This window comes from Saprolegnia parasitica (genome assembly GCF_000151545.1).
Source record: "Saprolegnia parasitica CBS 223.65 unplaced genomic scaffold supercont2.300, whole genome shotgun sequence".
Classification (NCBI taxonomy): Eukaryota; Oomycota; class Saprolegniomycetes; order Saprolegniales; family Saprolegniaceae; genus Saprolegnia; species Saprolegnia parasitica.
Window position 1 is genome coordinate 1 of NW_012156694.1, and position 12,345 is coordinate 12,345.

The window sequence follows — 12,345 nt, forward strand, 5'->3', positions numbered from 1 at the left end:
CTCGTGGCCGCGGTCTCTGCGTTGGACGTTCGCTGCAGCGTCGACGGTGTGCCCGTGTAGCTGAGTGTGAGTTGCTGGCAGTCGGTGGAGAACGAAATGGGCCCGAGAGCTTTGCGTTGGGCGTAAAGGCGCTGCCGCAGACACCCGAGACGGTCGACACGGTGAAAGTTGCCATTGGACCCGAGACCGCATACGTTCCCTTCGTCAAGCATGTATTGCCGCTGCCATCGTGCGACTCGGTGAAATCCCCAGAGGTGGCAAGGTCCATGCGCATCCCCGTCGCACGGTACGAGCCAGAAATAGGGCAGGTCAGAGCTGGCGCGGGCGTTGGCGCAGGTGTCGGAGTGCGTGTCGGAGTGGGCGTTGGGGCGAGCGTCGGCAAATTGAACTCGATATAAAAGTTGCATGGCACGCGGTAGTTGTTGGCGCAGTAGAGCACCAATGCCGGTGTAAGAAGGATGCTCGCGTTGTAGTAGGCAGAGGGCGGGCGAATATAGAGGGTTTGGGAGCCCTTGAAATAATACGTGGGATCCGTCGTGTCCGTAGAGTACGCGTAAAACGTGTCGTTGTCCCAAACCGATTTGACGTACTGCCGCCCTGTACTTGTGTATGCGACCGTATTGTTGCACGCAATCACAAGATACGGTGCTGATGGCGTCGTCTGGACAGAGCTCGACTTGAAATTGCATGTGCTACGAACCGCCATGGACGAGCTCGTGATCGGTGGCATGATGGACCCATTTTGCGACGACGGAAGCGTTGGCGCCACCGTCGTAAGCACGTCGGGACAGGTGGAGTAGACTGGCATCAGGTCGTCAATGAATTGGCCACCTTCGACCGTGCAATGCGGCAGTGCGCGAAGCACGGACAAGAGATACCGCGGACAAGGCGACTGGCAAAACCCGGACGGAGGGCTCGCAAGGTGGCGCGCGACGATCTGAAACGACGTTGGCCAACCGAGGACATTCGAGCAGTTGGACCAAACGGTCGACGCTTGCATCGTGGATTGCGCGCCATATTGGTCAATCATGGTACACGGCCCACCCATGGTCGCCGGCGTGCAACCAAAGACTTGCTGGAATAGAGTTCTCGTGTTGGTCCCACTCGTCATCCAGCAGTTGGGCAGCGTGTCGGCCACCGACGCGATAAAAGCCCTGCACGTGGCAGAGCCACAGAGCGTATACGCGGATGCGATATCCTCTGGCGCGAGCGAGAGCAAGGTGGCGCCGAGCGCGCTCGTGCAGTTGGCCCACGCCGGCGTGGATAGCGCGATGTTAAACAAGGCGTCGTCCACCGACGTGCACCACGCACCGTTCGTCGTAGCGCACGACTGACCGATCTGCGCGATGATGGGCAGAATGCTCGCATTGTCGTCGCAGACGGGGAGGTTGGTCATGAGGCTCACGAGGTCTGCGCTGCACGGTGCCTGACAGATCTGGTATCGGTTCTGGATATCGATGGCATTCATCATGGTTTTCGCCGCGGTGTCAAACGTCGCAGCGCACGCGGCCGAGACGTTGGTGTTCCAGAGTGCGCTTGTCATCCACTGCTGGTCACTGGTGCAGGCCGCGGCCATCACGGTCGTGGCAGCCGTCAACGCGAGACACACGGTGGTGGGGTCATATACTTTCATATATGGTCGAGGGCCAGCAAAACGTGTTGTGCGTCGTGCTGGCAAAAGGTTTGAACATGATGGTTGGCGCAAACTGTGTCGTATTCATAGCTGTGTACGAGAAAAGGTTTAGGGCAAGTTGGGAAAAGGCGGCCATCCGTTAGGAAAGGGTGCCGCCTAATATTATTACCTCTGGAAATATCGCGGGGGCATCGCCATACAAACCGCTACAAAAGTCACGGAGAAGCAAACTAAAAATGGCGCCAACCGCCTACGGGTCGGGTGGCATCCATTGTGGCCCACGAAAAACAGCCCGAGATGCACCGTCTCTGGCTCGACAACTCGCTCTCGTCGACACGGTGTGCTCTTATTCTAGCTTCAAGCTCAATCGCGACAAAACCGAGCTGCTCATGTTTGGCGGCGGACCCCGCTATCTTCCGGGACGCGTTGTCACGCCTGCAAAAGCGCTCGGCATCTTGGTCGCGCCGAACCTCGCTCCGCACGCCCGTTATTACAACTACGCGCTCCAGAAGTTTTGCGACTGTCTCCAGCTTTTGTCGCACCAAACGCGCTCGCTCGATGGTAAAGTAGGCATCGTGCGTCTGCCTGCCAGTCTTTTGATATCAGCTCACGTGGGTTCCTCCCGACGCCTCGCTCGCTCCTCAAGTCGATCGGCTCGAGCTCCAGTACACCCACGACGAACCGCTCACGCTCGTTCGACGTCGGACGCATCGGCATGTTGCTCTCAACATCTTGTCTTCTTGGCCAAGCGCCATGGCGGCCTCGGTCTCTCGCACGCGTGCGACCTCTGGAAATCGCGCATCCGCTCGACGTCGCTATGTTTTGTCGAGGCATGGCTACGCCAACTAACAGGCACGTCTACACCATGCATGGCTCGCCTCGCCCGCTCGTGCTTCATCGTCTTCCGCTCTGGCATAACGCGCCTCTTGCAAGCTCAAGTGGCTCGCGAAAGATTGCTACTCGCACATCAAGACTGTCGTCGCTCAAGATTACACGCACGTAGACAGTTTCCAAGCCCTTGGACACACGGTCGCCGACCTCGAAGAACATCTACCATGACTATTTCCAGCGCTGTAGCAAACCCGCCGTTGGATCCGGCTGCTCGCGACCGCTCTCGTTGGATGCTTCCAGCTCATCTCGCCTGCCGATCATGACGTGCGCTCAACCAGTGCCTCGCCATGGCTCGTCAAGTTCGGACCCCGCGTCGTCCTCGTGGCGACTATGTACGTCCGACTGACCGGCTTCTGACAGCGACCGAAATTTGACTGGCGTGTGCTTCCAGTGCAACACCTTGGCGTCCCAGAGACCTTCTACGAGCACCCGGGCCCTCATTTGTACCTCTACGGCAGCCAGCCCACGTCCTTCCGCGATACGGTGACTTCGTATACTGGGTTGCGCTAAAAGCCGCGGCCGTCCGAGCCAGCTTGCACTTTCTCGGCCACGATGCTCGGCACTGATTTCTCTGCGATGTGCATGCCCGTGAAACGTACGATCATCTTTTGGTGCGCTTTTGCACCGATGCGGGGCATTTTGCAGATGCAACTCCCGTCGTCGGTCGCTGTCTTTCTCTACGACGACGTCGCCGCGCCGTACTCGGCCCACAAGTCGTCCATTCATGCCCTCTGGCCGATCTTACGCGCTTGCGTCTGGTGTAATTGTCTTTGGCTGGAACGCAACAACAACCGTGTCTTTTGCACGACGCTGACGCAACTTGCCGCTGCTGCGCTCGCGATCCGGGCAGCAACTACCGCACGACTGCATATCCGGCACTTGGCTCGTCGAGCTGTGGTGCCATCGCTTGACACGTCGCTGGCCGCTCTCCAAGACGACCCTTGGTGTGCACGCTACCCTCGCATAACCCCGCATCACGACCACTAACGCTCCTCGCTTGACGTACCGGCCACGCCTCACGAGCGCAGTAGGAAGTCCACCATATCTTTATAATTGCATGTAACGACTTGGTTCACCAACAACAGCCGTGCGAGTCCCAGCATCGTGGGATAGCTTGCGCCAGCGTCGTCTCAAACATCCACGAGGTGCCAACCTGCGCGGCATCTTCCCTATTACAACCAAGCAGGAACGCGCGAAGGCAATCCATCAATCCATCAATCGATCAATCCATCAATCAATCAATCAATCAATCAATCAATCAATCAATCAATCAGAAGGACACGTGGCGCAACGTCTATAGGGCGTCCCGCCAAAGTCGTCAACACCGTGGCATTCGCTTCTGCTTGCAATAACCCATACCAAGGCGCCCAAGGATGACAGAGGACGCGTCAAGACGACACTGAAGACGCTCGATGACCTCGACGCCGACGACGTATGCCACGTGGCGTACCACAAGATCTGGCGTAGGATCTATACAGTCATCGCCTACTTCGTCTATGCAGCCACAGAAAAAGCACGTCGGGTGGCCGCTACGCTATATCGTCGGTGGTGCGCAACAGTTGGAAGCTGCGTCCTGGCACGTTGCGGCGGCGGCATGGGAACCGTGCCTGGTGCGCGATTGCACAAGATTCCACGAGGTTAAAGAGACGCCGGTCGTCGCACTTGGCGTGAGCGTTGGATGGGACGTGCAAAACGAGCTCGATGTCGCACGAGGTCGCACGCCTTCGACCAGCATGGCGCAAAAAAGGTTGGCACCGGCGAAGCGAACGTTGGTGGCCATCTCGTTGGCGCGCATAAAGCGAGTTGCGACGCGCGCGCGGGCGTCGGGAATGCGCATGTCCATGACGAGGTGCGCGCGGTAGTGCTGCACGATCGCCTCGATCGACGTTGGCGTCGTCTCTGCCAGCTCGCGCTCGATCCAGGCGAGGATGTCGGCGTCGGTGATCGCTGCCTCGCCATGCACATCATGTATTGCGCGAGGAGCCGCAGCGTCGGCGGCGCGATCGTCGCTAGGATCGACTGCCACATGCCTTGGCTTCGCACGCGACCTCGTAGCGCGCGCGGGCATCGCGGAAGGCCGCCAAGCCGGCAAGCGTCGTGTCGGCCAAGACCGGCGCGACGAGGAGCGTCTCCATGCTGCTGTCATCGTCGTCGTCGTAGGCGAAGCGCTCGTCGAGGCCGGGCTCGAGCTTGATCCTGGGTCACCGAGTTGGCGAATGAACACCAATTGCACGGCGCGGGTGTCGAGTATATTGGCCAATCAGGGAGAAGTAGGAGGCGGGAGCCAATCAAATGGCGTCGTTGCCCGCGGAAACGCACGTGGCAGCCCAACGGGCGTTTCGCCCACACCGACCCAGGGGTATTAATACATAATACCCCTGCACCGGCCCCAGGATCGACCCTCTACTAGTACACGATACCGGTCGATGGATAGATGGGAAGACGCTGTAGATGTGTGGATCGATCCAATTTTGGGGCGGCCGTTTTTCTCTGGGTGTCTCTTATAAATGACTCGAATGCGCAGACATCATGAAAGTGAGTTCTAGTGGGATCGAACGCGATGTTGAATGTGCAAATCCAGTGTATTTTTCAGTCTTACTGTAGGTATAAAATCTAACATGCAAGAGCCATCGCATTGGCCGTTTAGAGCGTACCCCACGCGAGGAAAACGCCAAGAAGCAGCATCGCACTCGTGGCCGCGGTTTCTGCGTTGGACGTTCGCTGCAGCGTCGACGTGGTGCCCGTGTAGCTGAGTGTGAGTTGCTGGCAGTCGGTGGAGAACGAAATGGGGCCCGAGAGCTTTGCGTTGGGCGTAAAGGCGCTGCCGCAGACACCCGTGACGGTCGACACGGTGAAAGTTGCCATTGGACCCGAGACCGCATACGTTCCCTTCGTCGAGCACGTGTTGCCGCTGCCATCGTGCGACTCGGTGAAATCCCCAGAGGTGGCAAGGTCCATGCGCATCCCCGTCGCGCGGTACGAGCCAGAAAGAGGGCAGGTCAGAGCTACAGCGGGCGTTGGCGCAGGTGTCGGAGCGCGTGTCGGAGCTGCTGTCTGAGCGGGTGTCGGAGCGGGTGGTGGAGCGGGCGTCGGCGATAGCTCCAGGCTGGGGCAGATGCGGTAGAGAGGACTGGGGTCGGGAAATATATCGCCACTATAGATAGAGGTGCAGGATGGAAGCGTCTTCTTGATCGACAAGTAGTTTGCTGGGCAGGCCGATGCGCAAAAGCCCGATGGCAAGTTTTCTGGTGTCATGGCGTAAGTGACATTGTGGTCGAGTTCGCCGAACGTCTTGACATCGTAACGCATCGAGCAGTTGGACCAAAGGTACGTTCGATATGCTTCGCGCTTGACGGCCATATCCACCATGGAGCAATTGGCCCCGACTGCCGCCGGCGTGCACCCAAACCGATGTCTGAATTGGTCCATCGTCTTGCGTCCGTACTCGTCGACGCAGTTGGGCATCAACTTGGCGATCGAGTTGAAAAAGGCCGTGCAGGCAGCGGAGTCACACAACGCCTTGGCGTCTTTGGTGGTGTAAGCTGTCAGATGGGACGATCTGGCGTTTACACTGCCGAAGACGCTGGAGCAATTGAGCCACACCGGTTCGTCGTCCAGCACTTTGCGTGCTAAGGTCGAGTCGGCCGACGTGCACGCACCACCGTTGGTCGTTGGACGCGTCACGGTGATGTTGGCGCAGAGCTGGTTTTGTTTGACGACCTTGGCGTGTGTCCCGGCGTCATCGGTGCAGTTTGGAATGCTGCGCGTGAGGTTCTGCAGGTCGGACAGGCACGGCGGCTGGCACATGTCGTATTGTTTGTAGTCGAGTGCATCCGCGAACGTCATCGAGCTCCGCCAGCTGGATATGCTCGCAATGCACGAGGTCGAGACGTTGGCCGCCAAAAAGTTGTAGATCGTCGCATTTTGGTATGCCGTGCAGGACGTCGGAGCGGATGACGGCGCTGGCTCCAGGCTGGGGCAAATGCGGTAGAGAGGACTTGGGTCGGAAAGTGCGTCGCCAATCTTGAGAGAGGTGCAGGATGGAAACGTCTTTTTCATCGACAAGTAGTTTGCTGGGCAGGTCGACGCGCAAAAGCCCGACGGCACGTCTTCTGGTGAGTCAGCGCTTTTGTCGAGCATGGATTCAAGGACTTCGAGCGTCCAACTACTTGTATAGCCGGGATCTGTACTCTCGAGCATCGTCGTGCAGTTGGACCAAAGCCCACTGGCGTATGCATCGTTCGCAACCGCATAATCAACCATGGAGCAATAGGCCCCGACTGCCGCGGGCGTGCATCCAAATTGAGCTTGGAATTCGTCCATCGTGTTCTCCCCGTTCTTGTCGACGCAGTTGGGTATCAAGTTGGCCATCGCGTTGATAAAGGCCGAGCAGGTGGAGGACGCACACAGCGCATTGGCCTCATTGGTGGTGTAAGCTCGAACGGAGTACAAGTCTGCGTTCGTGGCACTGGAGCAGTTGAGCCACACCGGTTCTTTGTACAGCAATCCGTTGAACAAGATCGTGTCGGCCGTCGTGCACGCGCCACCGTTGATCGTTGGACGCGTCATGTCAGTGCACAGTTGATTTTGTTGCGCGACCTTGGCGTGTGTCCCGGCGTCATCGGTGCAGTTTGGAATGCTGCTCGTGAGGTTCTGCAAGTCGTCTTGGCACGGCGGCTGGCACATGTCGTATTGTTTGTAGTCGAGTCCATCCGCGAACGTCACATAGCCCAAACCGACGCTGCTCTCAGCGCACGAGGTCGAGACGTTGGCCGCCAAAAAGTTGTTGATCTCCGTATCTTGGTCTGCCGTGCACCACGCAGCGGTCGCGGACGTTGCCAGCATGAGCGCCACCGTCGCAGCGCAGACAAGTTTCATGGTGTTTGAGGCGAGGCAAATTGCAGACTGGGTTCTCGTGTCGTTCAGGGCAGAATCGTTCTAGGTAGGCGGTTCGAGTGTGGATATTCTTAGGATTGATGCAGAACCGTCGCGTTGAAGGGACGTGGGGTTAGGGCTCACATCTCTCTAAATATAGTGGCCCGCATCTCAACCCGACAAAGGGGTGCTCAAGTGGACAAAAATGTTTTGAAATTGTCTCCATACCTTATGTAATATCGAGGCTAGCGCCGTTAGGATGCCCCAAACGCCCTGCGAAGACAAGCAAGAGAGCGCAACAAAACTTAGTCAATTTTAGTGTTTTCTAGCGGCAAATTCAGCCTCCATTAGCCCCATAAGGTCTTCCGACGGAATCGAGCGATGAGATTTGTACTTCTTGACAGCGAACTCTGCAAGATGCGGTGGTAGGCCGGCTTCGTACACCAATGACAACGACGCTCAAAGCGCTGAACATGTTGCAGAGGGACTTGAACAAGAGCTGCTGGCACCGTTTCGCGTAGGCTCTTGAACGTGTAGTCGCAGTGTTGACGGCAGTAGGCCTTGGCGCTTCCTCAATAGGTTTCAATCGGGTTAAACTCGGAATGGAACTTGGGGAAGAGGTCCATCACGTGGTCGGTACCTTCAAACACCTCTTCGAGCATCGACTTCTGGGCCGCAAAGTCGGGTTGATGGTCGACCAAGTTGACAGCACAGCACGAGTACGGCTCTTCCGTTGTACAGCCCACGCATCGTCTCGGTAGGGCCAAGAATCTCACGTTCGCGAAGGATCAGGAGAAGGCACTTGGGCGTTCTTGGGTCACTGAATCAAGCTCAGGCACGGGTTTGGACCGGCCCCAGAGGTCCCAGAGCGTCTTGTGGCCCAACTTGGCGACGAGTTTGACGTTGTCCTCCTTGCGCTTCCGTTCACGTTGCAGTGTCTTCTTGCCACTGCTCCATGCCTTTCGCAAATCGTTGATGTCTTTGGGGTACGAAAGACCCAAGGATGAAGCCGCTGTGACCTTGGACACGATCATTGGCTGTGCAACATCACCCCACGCATCGAGTTCGCCCCATAGATCGAGCCCGTCGTCGACGGCGTACACATCGGGCTGGTTGTCCTAATGAATAGGCTTGGTTGGTGTAAATGTGGTGGATCAAGGGCGCACGGGTTGTGTGCACAATCGTCTTCCTTGTCTTCGCCACAGTCGCTCTCCTCAACTTCTTTTTGCCTACTGACGATCCCATCGACACTTGGTGTGTCAACACAGCCCTGCGCAAGAGCTTGTCGCTTGGCCTTGGGCGCTGCCAGGGCGCGGCGCAGGTGCAAGTCATCTCGAAACCGACCACGACCATGACCTCATTGCCCGGGGTATACCATCCGGATAATAAGGGTGTTGTACGGATAACGATGGTGTGAGGTGGACATTGTCGGGCCCTCCCCACTGTAAATGGTCTGCCTTTGAGCGTTAACTTCTTGACAACTAGACACGCTACGGAAGAGATCAAGCTATATTTTCGTTCCTCATCGTCTTGGCTACGATTTCATAGGTTATTTGGCGTGCAGTTCGGCTTTACAACACACTTATAATCCGTTTAAAAATGTCATGGATCCTTGTCGGGTTAAGATGCGGGACACTTGCAACCACCATTGCTGGTACGCATCGAATATATCTCATCCAAAATTCGAAACTATTGGCAAAGCAAAATGGCGCGCGACTTATAGGGGTAGGGATGTTGCCTATTTCAGACACCAGTGCACCGACCGATGCGAAACCGATACAACGGCGTTCCTACAGATCAGTCGTGTGCGATACCCACCGAAATCGATGCACATGCTTCACTCACCTATGTCGCTCGAGGCGTCCATGGACCCGCCGACCATGGACAAGACATACGGCAAGATCGCGTCCCTTGCAGCAAGGATACATAAATAACTATTTATGTACTCTTCACACCGCCGCCTACCACTGGATGCGGTCGATACCGCGATTGGCCGTTCGTTCTGCTCGTTTCCTGCAACGTCATTCTCATTTGCCGCTTGGCGCAGCAATGACCCGTCCTCCACCGTATTGTCAATCCGTTCGAGCGCTCGTTCGACGCGACGACTGCCAACGACGCGCTCGGGTTGCTGGTCGCGCGCTCGGGCCTCGCAATCGCGATTGCAGCCTTTATGCAGCTGCTCGTGCTCTTCTTCCCGACCTCCATTATCGTGTGCACCTTGCTGTAGATGTCCATGTACATGTTGCCTTGTCTGACGTGGTGTTGTAGCTTCGACTTGGCCGTCCTTGTCGGCATCGCTGTCGTCGATTTGCTCTTGAACGAGTCCATTATCGCAGCGTTCGGTGTCATTCTGACGCTCCTCTATCTCTGTACGAGCATACTCTAGTATGTCTCTTCTTCAAGAGATAGTTTGCTATGTAGCTACTTGCACGGCATTCGCCGTCACGTTCCGTTTGCAGCCGCCAACTTGAAGGTCGCCGCCGCGGTGTGGAGCCTGCCCGGCTTGATCCCCGTCACGCTGTGTTTGCTGTGTGTGCAGCTCGACTGAATGCTGCTCTGGTATGATCCCCTTCCATACGAGTTGCCACGTGGATACGACAGGATCATTGCGCCCCTCGGTGTCTTGGTCAACATTGAGTATGATGAGGTCGCTTGCATCTCGAGGTGTCTCTCTCTGCTCTGGGGTATCGAGGTTCGCCGATCGCAGTGTCCTCACTTTCTATTCTCATTCTGCCTTGCACGTCATCAAGAACATCAACCACACGGAGGTCGCCGGCAGCGTCGCTGGTTGGTGGTGCGCGACGTCTGGTGCGCACACACACGTGCCCCGCACTCACGCGGAGCCTCACGACATCGCTCGGGTCCATTTGTCTTGGCTCGCTCGTCGTCGCCATCTTTGAGACCTTGCGCAAGGTACTCGTCTCTGCATCTCGAAAAAGAGCTGCAAGTGATGTTTTGGGTGCGCTGCGCGGTGCATTTTCTGCTGCATCGCCGAGCTCGTCGAGGTCCTCAACTACCAGCTCACCTATGTCATACCACACAAGTGTTGATAACACCGTATTTGGAGGAGACGTATCGTGGAGCGGACGTCGTAGAGCGAATCCTTCGTGATGTGCCCGGCCGCAAGGGTGCTTCATCCTTGCCAGCGTGAAATGCGATATATATATATGTGGATCAAAGGCGTGTCGTCCCACACGCCACTGCAAGCCGCTCATTCTATTTGAGGTCGCCAGAAATATCGCATCGTCGGCCTCACCCCTGGTCTCCAAATAGAACCTGTCGAGAGGTATTTTTACGAGCCCACGTCGCCCAACCGTCTATACCCTTTGCAATCGATGGCGCCACCTCGCTCGGAGCGGACTGTGTCTTGTTCATTTTTGAATTTGCCAACAAGCATGGTCAAGCTCTTCGCATCGGCTTTCTACACCGCAACTGTCCTTCTTACGGCGGTGCATGCTTGCGTCTGGGAGTCGTCCGGGGACGTCGTCGGCAACGTAACGCTCTACTGTGCTGACGTGGCCATGGGTGCTCGCTTGGAGCCGACAAGCACGACCGCGCCCATGGTGTCGGTTGACGCGCGCGATGCGCTTCAAGTGTATGTGCGGGCGGACGCGACCCAAGCCGTTCTCAACGCCGACGCCAGCAACTGGACCACCGCGTACAATGCGAGCGTTGTCGCACCCGCGTCCGGTGGCTACTCGGTCGTAATGGTTTGCGGCAAGCCTGACGGCGGCGCGTGCCACGTCTCGTACGGACTGCAATGGGTGTCGCCGGTGCCAGTCCGCCGCGCGTTGGCTACAGAAACTGGCTGTAGCTTCTCGGGCAGCTACACGACGGGGTTCATGGACTCCGATCTTGTCTTTACATGCAACAACGTACAGCCGGGCTTTCTATTGTCAACAGTCAGCTCCAGCTCGGACAAGTTTAGCATTTCCGCCTATGATGCATCCAACTATGCGCGCTACAACAACAGCAGCAGCAGCAGCACGTGCCTCAACACCGGCTGCTCTACCATCTACAACAGTGAATCGAAGACTGTGGCGGTCGTGGTCACCAGCTCGGGGTCCTACACTTTTGTGATCCGCTGCCAAAACTTGGTGTCTCGTTGCACCGTCAACGCGAAAATCGACTTCCATACGAAAGCGCCCACCGTCTATATGGGATGCAGCTTCTCCGGCAACTTTGCTGCAGAAGCTGCGTACCTTTTCGTCTGCGACAGCGTGCAGCCGGGGGTGTTTACGCCCACGGTCTCGTCGGCGTCCGACAGCTTTAGCGTCGCCATCTTTGATAGAACCAACTACGCGAAGTTCATCAGCGATGTCGCTGCTGAGTGTGTCAATGCCGACTGCGCGGACGTCTACAAAGCGCGGTCGTACACCAAGAGCGTCAACATTGCTAGCTCTGGTACATACGCAGTCCTCGTTGACTGCGAAAATACCAACGGAGGCTGCAACTTTCGCGGCGACATCAACTTCAACGCCCGAGTGTCCAGCACGCCCGTGACCAGTGTGACTATGCTACTTGGTGGGCTCCTCGCGAGGTGCGCACTCTAGTCGCACTCTGTCGAAAAACCGACAAATACTGTCCTCGACCCAAACATGTATTAACAGTCATTGATTGACAGTGTAACAATGCACATCCACCAAGCATCTATATTGGTGTTGTTGTTGTTGAAATGAGTCATTACATGCAATTATAAAGATATGGTGGATTTCATAATGCGCTCGTGAGGCGTGGCCGGTGCGTCTAGCAAGGAGCGTTAGTGGTCGTGACTCGGGGTTGTGTGAGGGACTAAAGGTAGCGTGCACACCGAGGGTCGTCTCGGAGAGCGTAAACCCGCGCGTCTGAAGAGCAGCAGCGCGGTCCGACCGACGTGACAAACGACGTGCCGGAGACTGCACCGTACACAAACGCCCAGTAGTTGAGGACCTCTACGAGCTCGGCGA

The 12,345-nt window shown here is 56.8% G+C and overlaps 2 protein-coding genes across 2 annotated transcripts; both read right to left on the bottom strand.

The window, feature by feature from the left end:
- Nucleotides 1–633: 633 nt before the first annotated feature.
- Nucleotides 634–1,576, bottom strand: SPRG_16447 (hypothetical protein; the record flags this gene model as incomplete). Its single annotated transcript, XM_012355751.1, has 2 exons — nucleotides 634–648; nucleotides 701–1,576. The coding sequence occupies 2 exons, from the start codon at nucleotides 1,574–1,576 to the stop codon at nucleotides 634–636; spliced, it is 891 nt and encodes a 296-aa protein (XP_012211141.1).
- Nucleotides 1,577–5,153: 3,577 nt separating this feature from the next.
- Nucleotides 5,154–7,413, bottom strand: SPRG_16448 (hypothetical protein). Its single transcript, XM_012355752.1, has one exon. The coding sequence runs from the start codon at nucleotides 7,400–7,402 to the stop codon at nucleotides 5,168–5,170; it is 2,235 nt and encodes a 744-aa protein (XP_012211142.1). The 5' UTR covers nucleotides 7,403–7,413; the 3' UTR covers nucleotides 5,154–5,167.
- Nucleotides 7,414–12,345: the final 4,932 nt, after the last annotated feature.